This window comes from Poecilia reticulata, chromosome 16 (assembly GCF_904066995.2).
Source record: "Poecilia reticulata chromosome 16, P_reticulata-male-v2, whole genome shotgun sequence".
Classification (NCBI taxonomy): Eukaryota; Metazoa; Chordata; class Actinopteri; order Cyprinodontiformes; family Poeciliidae; genus Poecilia; species Poecilia reticulata.
In genome coordinates this window covers 21461791-21477892 of record NC_088845.1, presented here as the reverse complement: position 1 = coordinate 21477892, position 16102 = coordinate 21461791, and the positions used below count along the sequence as shown (strand labels likewise).

Genomic DNA, 16102 nt, shown 5'->3' with positions numbered 1-16102 from the left:
CAGTCAGCATTAGAGCAACCAGGTGACAAAGCCACATGTTTATTGGTGTGTCTGGCTTCCCCTCAGTGCACAATGTGGCGGATGAAGACAAGCACCGGCATAAACAAAGCTTGTGAGCAGAGAGCAGGTGAACACACAAGGGATTATAAACAGATGACTTTTTTTTTTTGAAAATGCCAGGAAAAAATAAAAACAAAGCATATGAAATATGTTTGTTTTTTTAAATGACTGCGACCAAACGTATGGCTCTCAGATTTGTGTCATATAACATGTAAAAACAAATGAGCACGGTCTTTTCAGGTCACCTACATTTCAGGGCTCTTCAAAAATGTTTGCACATCTGTTAAACATAAATAAAAATCCTTAAAATAAACTCGTTTTTGATGCAGTAGCATCATTTCATAGTGAAAATGTGTATTTATTCAGTGGTGATAAAATACCTTGTTAAACTATAACTTTTTTTATCAACACTGGTAGTAGCACACTTACTTTCACCAATGATAGCAAGTTTGTTTCAGATCTTTTAAATTAAATATTTTATTTTTAGGGTGGAATGAGTGAAAGCTGCACACAGTTTTCCCTTATAGAAACTTTTATGTACTTCTGAAGCTCAGCAAACCAAATTTATTCAGAATAAAGAAAGGGTCGGAGGTTAAGCTTCCGTGCATGGCACGCGGATTATCTTCTTATGTTTTGAGCAATTACTCAAATGAAACACCAGGCATATTCGTTAGTGTGACCTTATCAGAAAAGTCACCTCTGAATCTGACATTTCTACCATCTTTGTCAACTTCACAGAAACACTAAAGTGCCCTGCAAAAGTATTCATACCCAGCAGATATTTTTACATTTTCCACACCACTGAGTGTGTTTTATTAGAATTTGGTGTGATGGATCACCAGAACGTAGCACTTGATTGTGATGTTGGGTGAAATGATGCTTGGTTTTTAACTCTCTTTTCTCTGCCATCCTAGACTGAAATGAAATTCAGGGTAATAAATTCACCTCACAAGTCACACATTACTATTTCCATATTGAAAAATAGTGCCGGCAGTACCATGCTGTAGAGAAAAGCAACCCAAAGATGTATCTTTGGGTTTTCCAACTACTCTAGTAGTAGTTGTCCTACTACTAGATCTACTAGGTCTACAACAGACTGGGTTAAAGCATATGTGCTAATATGGCTCAATTAAAGTCCAGACCCCAATACATCTTTGAATATGTGGCAAATTTAAAGTTCATGCTCGCAGATGCTCTCTATTTGATTGGTCAAGAAAATTTTACATATATTTTAGTCTCTAGCAGAAAAATGTGTTCCTGTGACATATTGACTCAGAGGGACGAGGTGCATGCCACACTTTGTAGATTTTTATTTGAAAAATATCCTGCAAAGCAAGCATTTTTGCTCCATTTTACAATTACTTTCTTACATTGGTGTACAAATATAAAATGTGTTGATGTTTGTGGTGGCAGGTAAAGTTTGAGGGGTTTGAATTATTGAGTATTATTCTGGAGCGGCTTTGATAAATTGAGGACAAAACTGTGCACAGACGGACTTCAAGGACTTCTCTAACTAAGCTCGTTTCCCCCCAATCCTACAAAAGCTGGCTTGAGCTGATAAACTGGCTAATATGGAGCAACAGTTCCATTGGCTCTGACACCAGACTGAGATGAATTGCTTTTCCTATCAGGAATTAGGGTCTTCTGCCGCCAGGAAGTTTCTAAAAGCAGGTCAGCGTCATTAAGCGGACGGCGTGTGTTGCGCTCGTCTCTGCTGTCCCTGCGCACTGGAGACTCTCCCCACACCATTCCCCAGTGTTTTGGTGCTCAGTGCTCACACCTGAAGTGGCAGAGCCGAGCTCAGAGCGCACAGAGCTGGGTTTGAAGAGCCAGACAGCGGGGAAAGATCTATGCAGGGAGGAAGGATGCGCGCCTATGGCGAGAGTTGGACGGGTTCGTTGTGAATGAATTTCTCCTCTTGGGAGCTCCGTTTATTTAAAAAAAGAAATCACACGCGTTAAGCGTTTCTGCGCGCTGCCCTGCCTTCCCGCCTGCCGTCCGAGGCTCTTCGAAGCACCATGCGAGCCGGAGAGACGCGCCTTGTGCCATGTTGAACAGCTCCCCGACCCTCCTGCTGGCTCTGACCGCGGTGGCCGCACTTCTCCCGCCATGCCGAGGCTGGAGCGACGAGGACCTCCTCCTGCCGCCCATCAACTCCTCCAACAGGTTCATGGCCAACCTGGAGGTGGACGTGCGCTTCTCCAAGAGGTCCGTGGAGGAGAGCGACGCCTCGCCCGAAGCATCCCCGCTGCAGAGCCTCGCTCCCGCGCAGTCCCAGTGCAACGTGACGGTCCACAGGCTGCTGCCCACCTCGCTGGTGGCCCGCTGGGACAGCAGCTTCGGCTTCCAGTGTGACGTGCTCGTCTACACCACCAACAACCACGGCAGGGCGTTCTTCTCCGCCTCCTTCAACCGGGCCATCTCACCCGTGGTGATCGAGCACCTCGGGGTCACCGGGGGTCAGCAGGAGATGAGGCTGTGCGTGGGTTGCGGGATGTCCCGGTACCGCCGCTTCGGCCAGGGCAGGTCGAGGGGACAGCAGAGCGGGGACCAGGTGGCTTTCTGCTGCGTGGATTTCAGCCTGGACGAGCTGAGGGGGGACAAAAGTTGGAGGCTGAACAGGAAGCCCATCGAGTCGACACTTGTGGCTTGTTTCATGACTCTGGTCATCATCGTGTGGAGTGTTGCTGCTCTCATATGGCCGGTACCGATCATTGCAGGGTTTCTGCCTAACGGTATGGAGCAGAGGAGACCCAGATAACTGAGAAACCCACGCCACTAAAGGGCTATTCCGCTGCATTTAACGACCCCTGCCGTCATAAATCTGAATAATAAGAAAGGTCAAATTTCACCAAGATTATTTTAGATTTATTGCAGTCTATCAAATACAATTTGGGATTTGTGAAACCTTTGTGAAATGTCATGAATGAGCATTTTTAAGGCTTATTTTCCATGAGAACCCCTCGCAAATCACACCACCAAGACGATTATTCTAGCTTTACGAAGCCTGTATTTAATACATAAAAAACATTAAATACAGACTATGTAAAACATAGTTTCTGATTGGTTGATTCAGTTTTTAAAAAATAAAGAAAAGAAACTATTTTGAGGTTTGTTTTGACATCACTAAGTTAATGTTCAAACTGGATCACGTTTGATAAATCATGCCACATAGACAGCTCAAACCAGGACATGACTATTGTAAGACATATTTTATAAAACATAAGCTGTGGTTTTGCAGTCCTAGTTGTTTCTCTGTCTAAAAAAAAGAGACATTTCAGTATTCTCCCTTTGCTCAGAGACCATCTGACCTGGGCTCCAGCTTGAAGATTACAAAACCTGGACAATTAAATCCTATAGAGAACAATCCTACATTACTGATAGACAGTGTATGATCAGAGGATTTTCTGAAACCCAGTTTCAGAAAATGCAGAAAGCATAGAGCTGTTGTAAGGTTTTGTTTTATTTTTGTTTGTTTTATTTATTTATTTTTGCTTGAGACCACTTTACATGCCTTCCTTCCTGACATTTTATAAAACAATTTTACATTAGTGGTTGCACTATGTGTAATTTCTGATTCAAATTTGATTGAAGGCTTTTTTTCCCCATAAGACCAACTTATTTAGTTGAAAAGTTGAAAAGTACACCACTTAAACAGTTCACATCTGAATAAAATATGTTTTTTGATATGTGAGCCCAGTTGTAAAAACAACTTTTTAAAAACTTGATTTTAAAGCTTCATTTTGCCTCAGGATCACCTTAAATGAGGTTCATTATGAAATGAAACAACTAAAACCTAGAATTATTATACACTGACGACAGACGAGCCTGGACGAGTCCAGACTTTCGCTGTCTGTGTGATTCAATTTTCAAGTTGGAGCTCATGCAAATTATTTTTAGACCGTAAACAAATAAGGTTTCATGTTTTGTTCCAAAGATCCCAACATATTATGTTTCTAGATTCTATCTTTAGAGCTGCATAGTTGTGTTCATGTTCTAGGTATGTAATCATAAAGCTGGATCTGTAATGTAAGATGCTACAAACTTGTTCTTCTGTAAAAGCTTTGAAGAAAAGTTTCACTGATTAAGTATCTGTCGTTTAGTGCAGGATAATGCTGTAAAAGTCTGAGCTCTCCTGGTGGTGTAATTTTCTAGCTGTAGCCCATATAAGGTGTCCTAGGGTGAAAAAAGGTACATTTGAGATTTTTCACAAATTGTATTTGATAGATGTAAAACAATCCAGTTCAAATCTGACCAGTCTAAGATTTTAAATTTCCATCTAAAGTAGATCAAAGGTATTCCTGACTTGTTAAATGCAGTAAAATAGCCCAGCCAAGTGCAGTCGGACGCTGACTTCAGTGTGTTGGAAAAAACAAACAAACTTTAATATATGAATATAGCCTGTGCTGCCTATACGATAACTGTAGCCATTCAGTAAATGAATGTGGAGACCCTCTGAGGTTTGGGTTGATCTTTTCCCTTTAGACTCCTCCTCTTTAGGACAAACCAAGGTAACGTCTAATTATAATAGCCAATGGTAATCTATACTGGGACCAACACCAATGTGTTTTGTACACCCTTATAAGCCTTCCTAGATAATGTCAGCGTAAACTGTGCCACCTTCTATCTTTAAACAGTGTTTGTATAGTTTTTAATCTTTTAGACTGTTTTTGCCTTATTATATCAAATTTAGGACTTTTGCACAGAAAACAACATTAAAGTGTGCTGTCACTGTGGGATACTTAACCTATAATCAAGCTCTGCAACATTTATTATTTAATAAAACCATTATAAATACATGTAGTTATAAAAATGTTTTAATTATCATATTGTTACATTTCTATAAGTCTTATATATCTGTTTATTTGCATTAATGTTTCAAACTTTCAATGAAATAAATATTTAAATCCTTTAGCCTACTACAGTTTTCTCTGACCGTCTTTCTGTGTTTTAAATCAGTTAGTTCAAGGCTTAACTCTGTTATTACAATTTTTGAATTATATAGATTTTTTTTCAGCATGCTCAGTTTGCTGTTTGGTCATTTTATTTATTTTTTTATTTTTTTAGGAAAACCGTGGAATTGTAAGTAAAAGAGATATTCTAATATCATAAGATAGTTTCTGTATGCAAAAAAGATTAACAAATTGAGCAGGCTGCTGCTATTTTTCTTTAAAACAAGAAAAAAAAATATTTTCATGACAACAGATTTAATGTTCTGTTCAAATGATATCAAAAATCACTTGGTTATCCTGTTTCTTCTAAGGAAAATAATTAAATATAAATTTTATAGGTTTCTAAAATCCAGTTTGTCTATTTTATTTTATTATTTGACTTTTTTCTTGCTCCTTGTGATGACATGCGCCTGTCTCTTCTCCCTGTCTTCATACCTTTCTCCTACCTAGACAATTGGTTTACCCAAGCTGCCATTCTACTTTCGTGACAGTCAGTTGCGTGTGCCAAAGTATAATGGTCTTTATCTGTGTGATCAATTCGTAAAAAGATTGTCCCACCTCAGGTCTGACTGACTGCTTTCAGTGTTGCCCAGTCATCTCATAGAGATGCAGCATTCCTGTAAAAGCAGAAGGGTGTTTTACTGTAAAGATAACATGTGACTGAATCAATTCCACGGAATAAAATCAGGAAAAGGTACCAGCATTAGTTCATGTTTTGTTTGTGCTTATTTTTCTTATTAGAATTTAAATATATATATATATATATATATATATATATATATATATATATATATATATATATATATATATATTGTAAGTGTTAATTTTTAAGAAAGAATATCACACCAACAACTAGAAGTCCTGAGTTACTGAAAACTTATTTCATACAGTAATCCAACTATTTCATTTGCTACAAAGTTTAGCAAAATTAATCATTTATATTTGTACACATTCTCTTTAAGCAATCTGTATCACTAAACATTAGACGATGGAGATCATTTGAGTCCGGTCCAAATGACCAATTCTGGAAAACTCTATGAAGGTCCTCTTTTATTTGGATGTTTAACCATGACAACCAACAGCAACTCAATGTCTGGACGTCAGACAAGACTTTCTTTTTTTGTTGTTGTTTTAGGAAATTAAATAGACATCCAACACAGGTGTAAAATCATTAAGGTCAGAATCATTTTTTTTCCTTTTTATTTTTCTTTTAATTTTTTTATAATTTTCCAAATAAAAATGCTTGCCGAAATTGTCACATTGGTCACTTCCTTACCTGTCTGCAGTCACATTCTCTTCCTGTTCCTGCCAGGTATGTTCGGAAGGAAAACAAACCTTATAAGGAACATCCTGTGCTACACCTGGACTAGGAAGCAAGGATCTGTGACTCCTGACGATAACAAGCCATGAAACAAGCGCTCACTGCTTTCAATTAAGCTCAGGATCATCTTATTAAAATACACAATATGTATTTTAATAAATCAGAAAGAATATTTCTGCAGATTTTACTTTTTATCACGGCCGTCTCCATCGTTTCTGGTGAGTAATAACATTTTAACAGCAGACCAACTAAATTTAGCTGGCGGGCTTGCTTGGTAATGACTAAAGATGTTAATTAAATTAAAACGCAACCTTGATGCTTTGTAGCGCAAAGTGAACGATTTCATTTTCTGCTTGTCCTGTTTACTTTTTTGTGTTTTGTGTTTGGTATGTGTGTGAATAAGAACACCTGCGGTGTGGGCGGGCATTGGGAAGCATTGCCCGCCCAGTGAGTAAGCCGTGGCCCCACCCACGACTGGAAGCTATTTCTTTCATTTTTACCTCAGAGTGGACAACTTTCTATTAATCCTACCTCGATTTGATACGGTAGGGGCTCCCGCACTTTCCCCGTATCAGAGCCCTCTGTCTCCCGCTCTTTTTTACAGCCAGTAAATCTATTTAAACTATTGTTGACATGTTGTAACGTGTTTTTCCGAGCTGTCTTTAAACGCAACATGAGTTCTGAGGCGGTCGAGCCGGTTTTACCTGTGCGGCACCGAGGCAAACAAACCAACGAAAGGCAAAAAAAAAAAAAAAACTTGGCACGGTTTTCTCCCCCCAAAACAGAGTGAGTTGAGTAATGCAGTTGGATGCAGGTAATGGGGCTGGTTGGTTCAAACCAAATTGCCAAATTAGCATCCTCCTGCTAATTTGGAGAAATAAAGAAATAACAACGAAGAAACCTTTTTTACATAATCCGTTTGTTCTCGGAGCTACTGGTGGAGATTCATCTCAGTGTAGGGCAATATTTCGGGAAAATAGACAAGGGATACAGAGGGTGATATCAAATTTTCTACGAAATTTTCCAACAAATTTTCCCTCTTATCTGTGATGCCTTAAACTATTATGGTATTAATAGAAAAAAGCCGGGAATTGCAAACCATGAGCAGAGAACACAGGGCTGCACAGTGGCGCAGTTGGTAGAGCTGTTGCCTTGCACCAAGAAGGTTCTGGGTTCAATTCCTTGCCCCTGCATGGAGTTTGCATGTTCTCCCTGTGCATGCGTAGGTTTTCTCCGGGTACTCCGGTTTCCTCCCACAGTCCAAAAACATGACTGTCAGGTTAATTGGCCTCTCCAAATTGTCCCTATAGGTGACAGCCAGCATGGTTGTTTGTCCTGTGTGTCTGTGTTACCCTGGACAGGTGGCGACCTGTCCAGGGTGACCCCGCCTCTCGCCTGGAACGTTAGCTGGAGATAGACACCAGCAACCTTCCCAACCCCACTGAGGGACAAGGGTGTAAGCAGAGAACATATTCATCAGACACTGACTGTAAAACATTCCACTCATGTGTGTCTCAATAAAGGTGTCAAATCCGTCACTTCATCTGCGAAATAAAACTCACCTTTTTAGGGCTTACATTGTTAATTTTTTCAAATTTGTTCTTTCACTTATATGCCACACAGGATACAAAAACATGCCACTAAGTACACTGGGAAACAGTTCCTTTGCTAGCTTAAAAATTCGAGTTTATTCAACTCTTGGAGGTTTGACAAAATAATTTAAACGTTAACACAACTTACGGCTGTAAGTTTATCTTTCACAAACTCACACATTTTGCTTCGAAATCCAAAACTCGTAAAAAAAAAAAAATTGAATTAAAGAGTAGAAGGTAGTAGACACAACTACTGTATTTTCCGCACTATAAGGGGCACCGGATTATAAGGTGCACCTTCAATGAATGGCCTATTTTAAAACTATTTTCATATATAAGGCACACCGTATTATAAGGCGCATACAATAGATGCTACAGTAGAGGCTGGAGTTATGTTATGCATCAACACAACAGTCGCCGGGGCGTGGCCGGACGATGGTCACCCTTCTCCATTCGTGCACAGCATGTTCGCATGTTCGTGGAGAACGTGGTGCTAAATGACCTGCAGACGACCTGATTCTAGACGGTCGGTAGGTAGATAGGTCAGTCAAACTTTATTAATAGATTACAAACCAGCGTTCTGACAACTATCCCAGCATGCACCGCACACTTCTTCTTCTACGGACAAAAATGAAGTCGGCGGCTACTTACCGTAGTTGCTAGACCTATTGTGGCTCAATATCGGTCCATATATAAGGCGCACCGGATTATAAGGCGCACTGTCGGCTTTTGAGGAAATTGAAGGTTTTTAGGTGCGCCTTATAGTGCGGAAAATACGGTAATTTTAGCTCAAATGTTTTACGGTGAAGCTGAAATGTTAAATTAATCCTGTTAAAACACAAAGTTGTCTTAAAAAGTAATATTTTTATGTGCAACAATAACTCAGCAGAACAGTCCTGCCCTGTCATGACTCACAGTAATGCACAAATATTGCAGAGCATTTTTAATATCTGTGTTATAAACTTGTTTAACCCTCCTCTCTTTATATGATAAATATATCATTTCTTGATGTGTTCCAGGAGGCCTGACGTTGACTGTATTTCCTTTAGATGGCAGCATCATCAACATCATCAACAGTAAAGCCAGCAGCTGCAAAGTGTGCACATCTAATAATACCCAACGACAATGTTACAACAGCCTCACATTGGTTAACAGAACAGATCTGGAGTTTAATTGCACCAAGCCTCAAGATTTTTTCAAGGTGGAAATTGTTCACAAAATAGGTAAAACATAACATTTTATTTACTTTAGTTGATCTCAAATGTTGAGAAATGCAGATAATTGAGATTTCTAGTACCGAGAGTAATTTCAACTAACACAATGAATTACTTTGTTAATTATATTGGCAGAAGAGGAACTTTTTCTCTCCTACCATCACAGACAGAAATGTGAAGTGTTTATTAAATCTTTAAATTGAACCAAACGCTTTGCTTAGATGAGATTTTCAGGCACAAACAGATCTATCATTAGGGATCCATCATTCTGTGGGCCTGCTTTTCTTCCAAAATCCCTGAGGACCTGGATGGAGAGCCTGGCACCAGGAACTGGTTGAAATACCAGGATATTTTGAGAAGAAAGAAAGAAAATCTGGTAGCATCTGCAAGGAAACAAGCAAGAAATGATCAAAGATCCCTCTCTTAATGCTACAGCATTGTGAAACATTATGAAAGAATAAATACTTTCCTCTTGGTAAAAATGACCTGTACATATTTCCCACTTTAGTTAAAAACATTATTATTTTTCTCTGTTGAACAAATTCTTTCAAATTAAGGGTTGAGCTTCTAGTGTGAGAAGATGGCTCTGTAATAAAAGCTAAAATGACATGGATATATTTTTCTAAATTATAAAATTGTCTCTAAACTTGACTTTTCTTTTCTCAGCATGTAACTTGGAGCTTTGTGGCCTGATTAATCCTTACATTGGATTCTCAGATTTATTGCCATTCGACCGCAAGTTTGTCTGGGAAATTGAGGCTGATTCACAAAAATCATTCCAGATAAAATTTGCTAACACGAGGTTGAATCAGATTTCTCCAAGCGACAGCTGTGCTAATAAACAGACCTACACTCTCCGAGCAGCAAAGGTTCTCCTAGGGAAATTCTGCTCATCTGGGACCATCAGGAGTGTAACCATCCAGGGTCAGGGCAGCTTCTCTCTGGACCTCCCAGCAGGACAGAAGTCAAGTTCTGACATGTTTTTAGTGTCAGCAGTGGAGAGAATACCAAGTTAGTATCATTATTTTTTATTTTTTATTGTTAAACATCTTTTGTGTATCTTCCACAGTACCAGCTGTGTGTATTTTCTTTCTTTCACAGCCTTTGCCAAAATTTCAGTCACACTACAAAAAGGCTTGTTGTCCTCAACGCTGCTGACACCAAACTACCCAAACAGTTTTCCCGACACAGAGCTGATGGAGTGGTATTTTCACATCCCCAATAATTGCAAGACAGCAATTAAATTTTCAATCCCGAAGAAGCCGACTTGTTTAAAGGACAAGACGTATGTGGAGTTTAGAAACAAAGTGACAAGTACCAAGGATGTTCTTCTTCGTGGTGATCAGCCAGTACAGAAACAGGGAAGCTTCTCACTCAGGCTGAAGAATTGTCAGATGGACACAGGACCTTCTGATGGACTCTCCATGAGCCTCACAGTGACTGCTTTCCCAGGTTTGTGTAGAACATTGCTTCAAATGTTATGATGCAGTAAATGTTTCAATGGGAATAAGATCTGGTTTGTTGTTTTAAAGGGGAAGTCTGGTAGACCTGAACCCAGAAACTCATTTTTAATTTTTCTGAAGTTGATACAGACTTTGTTTAGTACTTTAAAGGTTGTTAGCATTTGCAGCTCCTATCATCAGTTTTTTATCTATGATGACAAGAAATGTCATCATAGATGTTTGCAAGTTCAAACCTGCAGGTTCAAACCTACAAACATCTATGATTTCCTATCATAGATGTCACTTTTCCTAACACTTTCAATCATTAAACATCCGGTACAATTAAATTGACAAAGAAACATTTTAGGGGGACTCATGGAATAGCCTAAATCCATGCATTTACTTTTTACATAAAAGCAATATACTTAAAGTATACCAAGTGTAACTTAAATTTAAAAAAAAGTACATGAAAGTACACTTAGTACACTTTAAATTGTGCTTTAATATAATTTAATTACTACTAAAATACACTAAGCAAAAGTTTTATGTGATCCTACAAACATCAAGACAGACATTTTTACATTTTACTGCCATCTGTCTGTAAACAGTAATTTTCAAGTCCTTTCCAAGATACTGAGTAGGAATTACTTCTGGACTTTGACTAGGCCAGTCTAACATGAATTTGCTTGATCAAAACCGTTATACTGTGGTTCTGAGCTGCATTTTAATGTTATTGTAGATTGAATCTCTGCCTGAATCTGGCCTTACAGCCTCCAGGTTTTCTTCCTCAGTTGTATTTAGCTCCATCCATCTTCCCATCACCTCTGACCAGCTTCCCTGATCCCCACATCATGATGCTGCCACAACACTTGGCCACATGCCAGACCACAGCAAGTCTTCATCATGCTTGCCGTGTCCTTTATGTGATTTCTTTTGTCTTTTTTGTTTTAACTACACTTTTTCTGTGTCCTCCTCCTTTAAAGTCAGATTGTTTAGGGTGCTGGACTGATGTCCTCTCTGATTCTGAGTAGTGTCCAGCTGTACCATTGTCTTTACCATCTTGAAATGTTCAAGGGGATATAAATACATGTACATGGCACTTTATACTTAAGTGATCAAAATCAGACTAAAAATAATTGCTGGTCATTAAGTTTTCCATCAGATCATTTAATATGAAACCAGTTAAGGTTCCTAACTCTTGCTGTGTTCTGAGTGACTGATTTCTGTTTTATACCGAGATAAAATGATAGAAAACACATCTGGAATGTCAAAGTTACAGATATGCTGTTTTAGTTCTTTCATAGCCGGGGTCTTTTTGTTCTATCTGCAAGATGAATCAGTTATTGATATAGATAAGTCATTGATTCATTTTCTTCCTAACAAATGAAAACAGGAGCAATGAGGAGGGGAGGAAAGAGCACATTTTCCTGATGTTCATAAGTTTTAAGCAAAGACGATGAAAGAAAACAGTGATTAAATGTGGGATTTGTTCTCTTTTTTCCCCCCTCTTCTAGAACCTCAACGGTTTACCAGTGTCGGTGTGTTGGCTGCTGTGAACATCATTATCCTCATTGTGCTGTTGGTGGTTTTCATTGTGACGAGGTGAAGTCTGGAGCTTAGTTTTTCCTTATAAGCCTTATGTGATCTGCTTGGATGCATACTGCATATGCACAAAATATAAATATGCTTTGATCTAAACCATTTAATTGTAGCTCTCGCTGTATGTCGAAGGTCATGGAGAAAGAACCTTTGTCTTTCTCAACTATTTCACAGCCTCTGACAGGTCTAACATGTATTAGGCTCCTTCCATCTTCTCATCAACTCTAATCAGCCTCTTTGCTTCTGTTGGAGAAAAGCAGATGGTGTGTTCAGAGTGTTAGTTTTACACGTGGGTAAAAAAACAAACTGTTTTGTACTCATCTGACTAGAGGGCTGTTCCACCAAAGTAGGATTAAGAAACTCAGGATAGAGATAAATCCAGACTTGACATATTACCATCAGTTCATTCTGGTTTTATCTGTTTCAAAGACCAAACCAGGCTCAGGAGGTCCTGCTATGTTGAGCCAAGTTTAAGTAATTTGGGTGAATGCAGGTCTACAGCTTTGTTCAAGAGATTATGAGATCAATCCACTAATGCTGCACTATACAAATAATACATCACACCAAACAAAAATCATTTTTTAATGGAGGATTATGAGGATTTGAAGCACTTACTAAAGAAAGAAAGCGGCTGCTTTAATAGCAAATAATAGCAGATACTTCTCTGCATAAGTAGCCCAAAAATACACATTTCCAAACCATCCTTAACAAAATGTCATAATGATACTTGTTCAATTAAACAAATTTAAAGTTGTTTATTTGAGCAAAATGAATGGAAGATGGAAACAGTGGAAGACAGATTCCTTCATGTTTCTCTTTTTTATCCCTCATCTAATCGATATTTATACAGAAAAAACACGAAAACGTTAAGATTTTATATAATTTGTGGCGGTGGCGCCAGGGCATGGCAGCCTCACTTCTGTCAGACTGCCTCAGAGCAGCTGTGGTTACTATCCAGTAGCTTCAGTGTGTGAGTGAATAACTGAATGTAGTGTAAGGTACTCTGGGGTCCTATAGACTTGATAAGACTACAAGTACAAGCCATTTACTAATTGCACTTTAAGTTTAACACTGTTTAGCATTGCTCATTAAGAATAGATTTGCACATCAATAACTATTTGCACACAAAGTTTAAATTATTTGTTGAATATTTAAATAATGATCATGCAGCCCTTTGACCAGTATCCAGTAGCTCTACAATGAGAAGTATTGTGGTACCTGTGTGGAGAAAAGAATCGCTACTTGGAGCAAATTAAATCTACTGTAGGGGAACAAATTTCCATGTGTAAAGAAGTTGGTTGTTATTAAGATGTGATTACTCAAATGTTGTGTATCCTCTCCAGGGTGTTTAGAGAAATGCTTTTGTCCAGACATCATTTAAAAGTTTCTAGAGAGGCCATAGAATTAGAGAAAGTGGAAATTTGAGTTTTTGGTGTATTAACATGACTTCAGAAGAGATGAAACCAAATACATACATTGGAAAAATAGCTGCTGAAACAACAGAGACCCAGATTCTTTGCCAAAGCGATTATTATCAGTGAAACTCAAAGTTCTAGTAAAAAGTCAGCTCTTAGAAAAACAAACTCAGTTTTTTCTTGTTTTTTTCTGTTAATAGGAAGAAGAAAAGAGATCTTCATACAGAGGAGTCAGTCTACAATCTAGGCAATACCAATCTCCAGACAAGACCCAAGAAACCATCAAATGATGAATTAATGGTTTACTCACACCTCCTACGAAAGCAGAAAGATAGTGTTTGACCTGTGTGAGTCGTAAGAGTTCCTCCCTGATTTAAAAAGGAAACCAATCAGGAACAAAGGAGGTGATGACAGCACCGTGTCGCTCTTCCAGTCTGAACAAGAACACTTGATTCCCAACAACTACATGGAGTTCATTGTGGACAACATTGATGATTCAGAGCAAAAAACCAAGGAGGAACATCTTCCGACTCAACAACCACAAGGTCTGAAAGGAAACGACTGAGCAGATGATTCAGTTCAGCTCTTGGATCTTCTTGACCTGTTTTGATTTTACTTCCTCAACATGTGTCTCAATCTTGGCGTTTGTGTATCTCTGAGTTTTTTTGGGGGGGGGTTGTAGTTATTTTTTTAGGACACCACTTGTGTTCAAAGTTGTTCAAAGTTGACTGCAGCTGTTAATGTGTTTTATTTCACATGACCAAACTTTACCTTTAATTTCTTTCTTCTAGTCTAAATATATCTCAAGTTACTCACAGGTGTGAAGTTTGTTTTTGTTGTTTTTTTGCTTATGAGATTGCATTAATCTTTAACCGAATGGTGGAGGTTGTTTTGTAAGATTTTTAATTTTGCGCCATATAGCCAAATAACACCCCATTAATATTGTATGATCACTTTGCACAGTATTGTACTTTTAAAACATAACTGGTTTTTCCCTGGGCCGCACAGTGGCGCAGTTGGTAGAGCTGTTGCCTTGCAGCAAGAAGGTTCTGGTTCGATTCCCAGCCCGGGTCTTTCTGCATGGAGTTTGCATGTTCTCCCTGTGCATGGGTGGGTTTTCTCCAGGTACTCTGGTTTCCTCCCACAGTCCAAAAACATGTCTGTCAGGTTAACTGGTCTGTCTAAATTGCCCCTAGGTGTGAGTGTGTGTGTGCATGATTGTTTGTCCTGTGTGTCTCTGTGTTGCCCTGTGACAGACTGGCGGCCTGTGCAGGGTGACCCCGCCTCTCGCCGTTAGCTGTGGACAACGTTAGCTGGAGATAGGCACCAGCAACCCTCCCGACCCCACTAAGGGATAAGGGTGTCAAGAAATTGGATGGATGGTTTTACCCTAGAAGTAGACTCCTGCTGCCTGTTACATGTCTGCCAAACTGTTCTTCTTCTGCTTCTTTGGTGTTTTACTGGCGAATGGCAACCAACTTAAGGTGTATTTACCACCACCTACTGGACTAGTCAGACTGTTCTTTTCCTCTCCTCTTTCACCACATGTAGGATGAAAACTGATTGGCTTGTGGATTGGTGAGGAGCCAATCAGGACTCAAGGAAGCACTATATTACTCGCTCACCTGTGGGCTGTGAGATTCTCCACTTGGCTTTCTGATACTTGTCTTGTGTGTAAAGGTTTGTACTGGGAGTTAGAAGACTAGGTAAGGTTGAGGTGCCCGGTACATTTTCATCACTGAGGTTTCTTTCTGTGAAACACCCTAGATAAGCAGGTTGGCTTATCTAGGGTGTAATGTTTTGATTAATCCATTTGTTGGATCAGATTAGCAGGGTTTGCTTTTTCACTTGGAGTAGCTGGTAGTTCGGCCCTGTTTTGTTAATTTCTTTGATTTGCCACAACTTAACTGTCCCTTTCTCCCCCACAATTTGTTCAGACTTTCAGGATTTTTGCTAAGAAAAATCCTATTTTTACACTTTTGCAAGGACTGTCACAGAAAACCAACAATAAATCTAAGGAATAGTGAACATGGAGCAAATCAAGTGTGAACTGCAGTGGTGGAGAAAGTACTCAAAAAATGTACTTAAGTAGAAGTACAAATACAGAGACAAAAATGTACTCAAGTAAAAGTAAAACTACCACATTAACATTTGTACTTAAGTAAATGTAAAAAAAAGTACTAGCTTTTAAAAATACTTAAGTATTAAAAGTAAAAGTACTTGCTGAATGCATTACCTAATCCCTAATACAATATCATTAAGTGAACCGATTGTATTTAATTTTAATACATTAGAAATGTGCCATTTTAATGAACAATGACACAGATAAAGCATGTTTTTATGTTTACTCTCTGTAACATAGTTTAGACTTACGTATGTGATTCTATGCATCAAAATTTTAGGGATGGAAACATCTTGTTTCCTGTCCTAACATAGCATGAACTTCACTTTTTTTTTTGCCACTAGTGGCATTTATTTTTAAAGAAACCCAACAGAAAGGTGGGTGG

At 38.8% G+C, this 16102-nt stretch overlaps 2 protein-coding genes across 4 annotated transcripts; both read left to right on the top strand.

Moving 5' to 3' along the window:
• The first annotated feature begins 1710 nt into the window (after positions 1 to 1710).
• On the top strand, positions 1711 to 5709 carry tmem158 (transmembrane protein 158). Its single transcript, XM_008432279.3, has one exon. The coding sequence runs from the start codon at positions 2108 to 2110 to the stop codon at positions 2819 to 2821; it is 714 nt and encodes a 237-aa protein (XP_008430501.2). The 5' UTR covers positions 1711 to 2107; the 3' UTR covers positions 2822 to 5709.
• A 134-nt stretch (positions 5710 to 5843) lies between these two features.
• LOC103478425 (CUB domain-containing protein 1) lies at positions 5844 to 14412 on the top strand. Of its 3 annotated transcripts, none has more exons than XM_008432282.3 (6): positions 5844 to 6551; positions 8945 to 9148; positions 10004 to 10150; positions 10241 to 10591; positions 12096 to 12183; positions 13796 to 14412. In XM_008432282.3, exons 1-6 carry the CDS (start codon positions 6479 to 6481, stop codon positions 13935 to 13937), a joined length of 1005 nt encoding a protein of 334 aa, XP_008430504.2. In that variant the 5' UTR covers positions 5844 to 6478; the 3' UTR covers positions 13938 to 14412. The 3 variants fall into 3 exon arrangements, with proteins under 3 accessions (XP_008430504.2, XP_008430503.2, XP_008430502.2); XM_008432280.3 differs by having other exon boundaries at positions 5845 to 6551; positions 9806 to 10150; XM_008432281.3 differs by lacking the exon at positions 12096 to 12183 and having other exon boundaries at positions 9806 to 10150.
• Positions 14413 to 16102: the final 1690 nt, after the last annotated feature.

Coding starts and splice junctions, on each gene's coding strand:
- tmem158 (XM_008432279.3), top strand. CDS start 2,108: ATGTTGAACAGCTCCCCGACCCTCCTGCTGGCTCTGACCGCGGTGGCC.
- LOC103478425 (XM_008432280.3), top strand. CDS start 6,479: ATGTATTTTAATAAATCAGAAAGAATATTTCTGCAGATTTTACTTTTT. Junction 6,552..8,944: donor GGCCGTCTCCATCGTTTCTG/GTGAGTAATAAC, acceptor GATGTGTTCCAG/GAGGCCTGACGTTGACTGTA. Junction 12,184..13,795: donor GTGGTTTTCATTGTGACGAG/GTGAAGTCTGGA, acceptor TTCTGTTAATAG/GAAGAAGAAAAGAGATCTTC.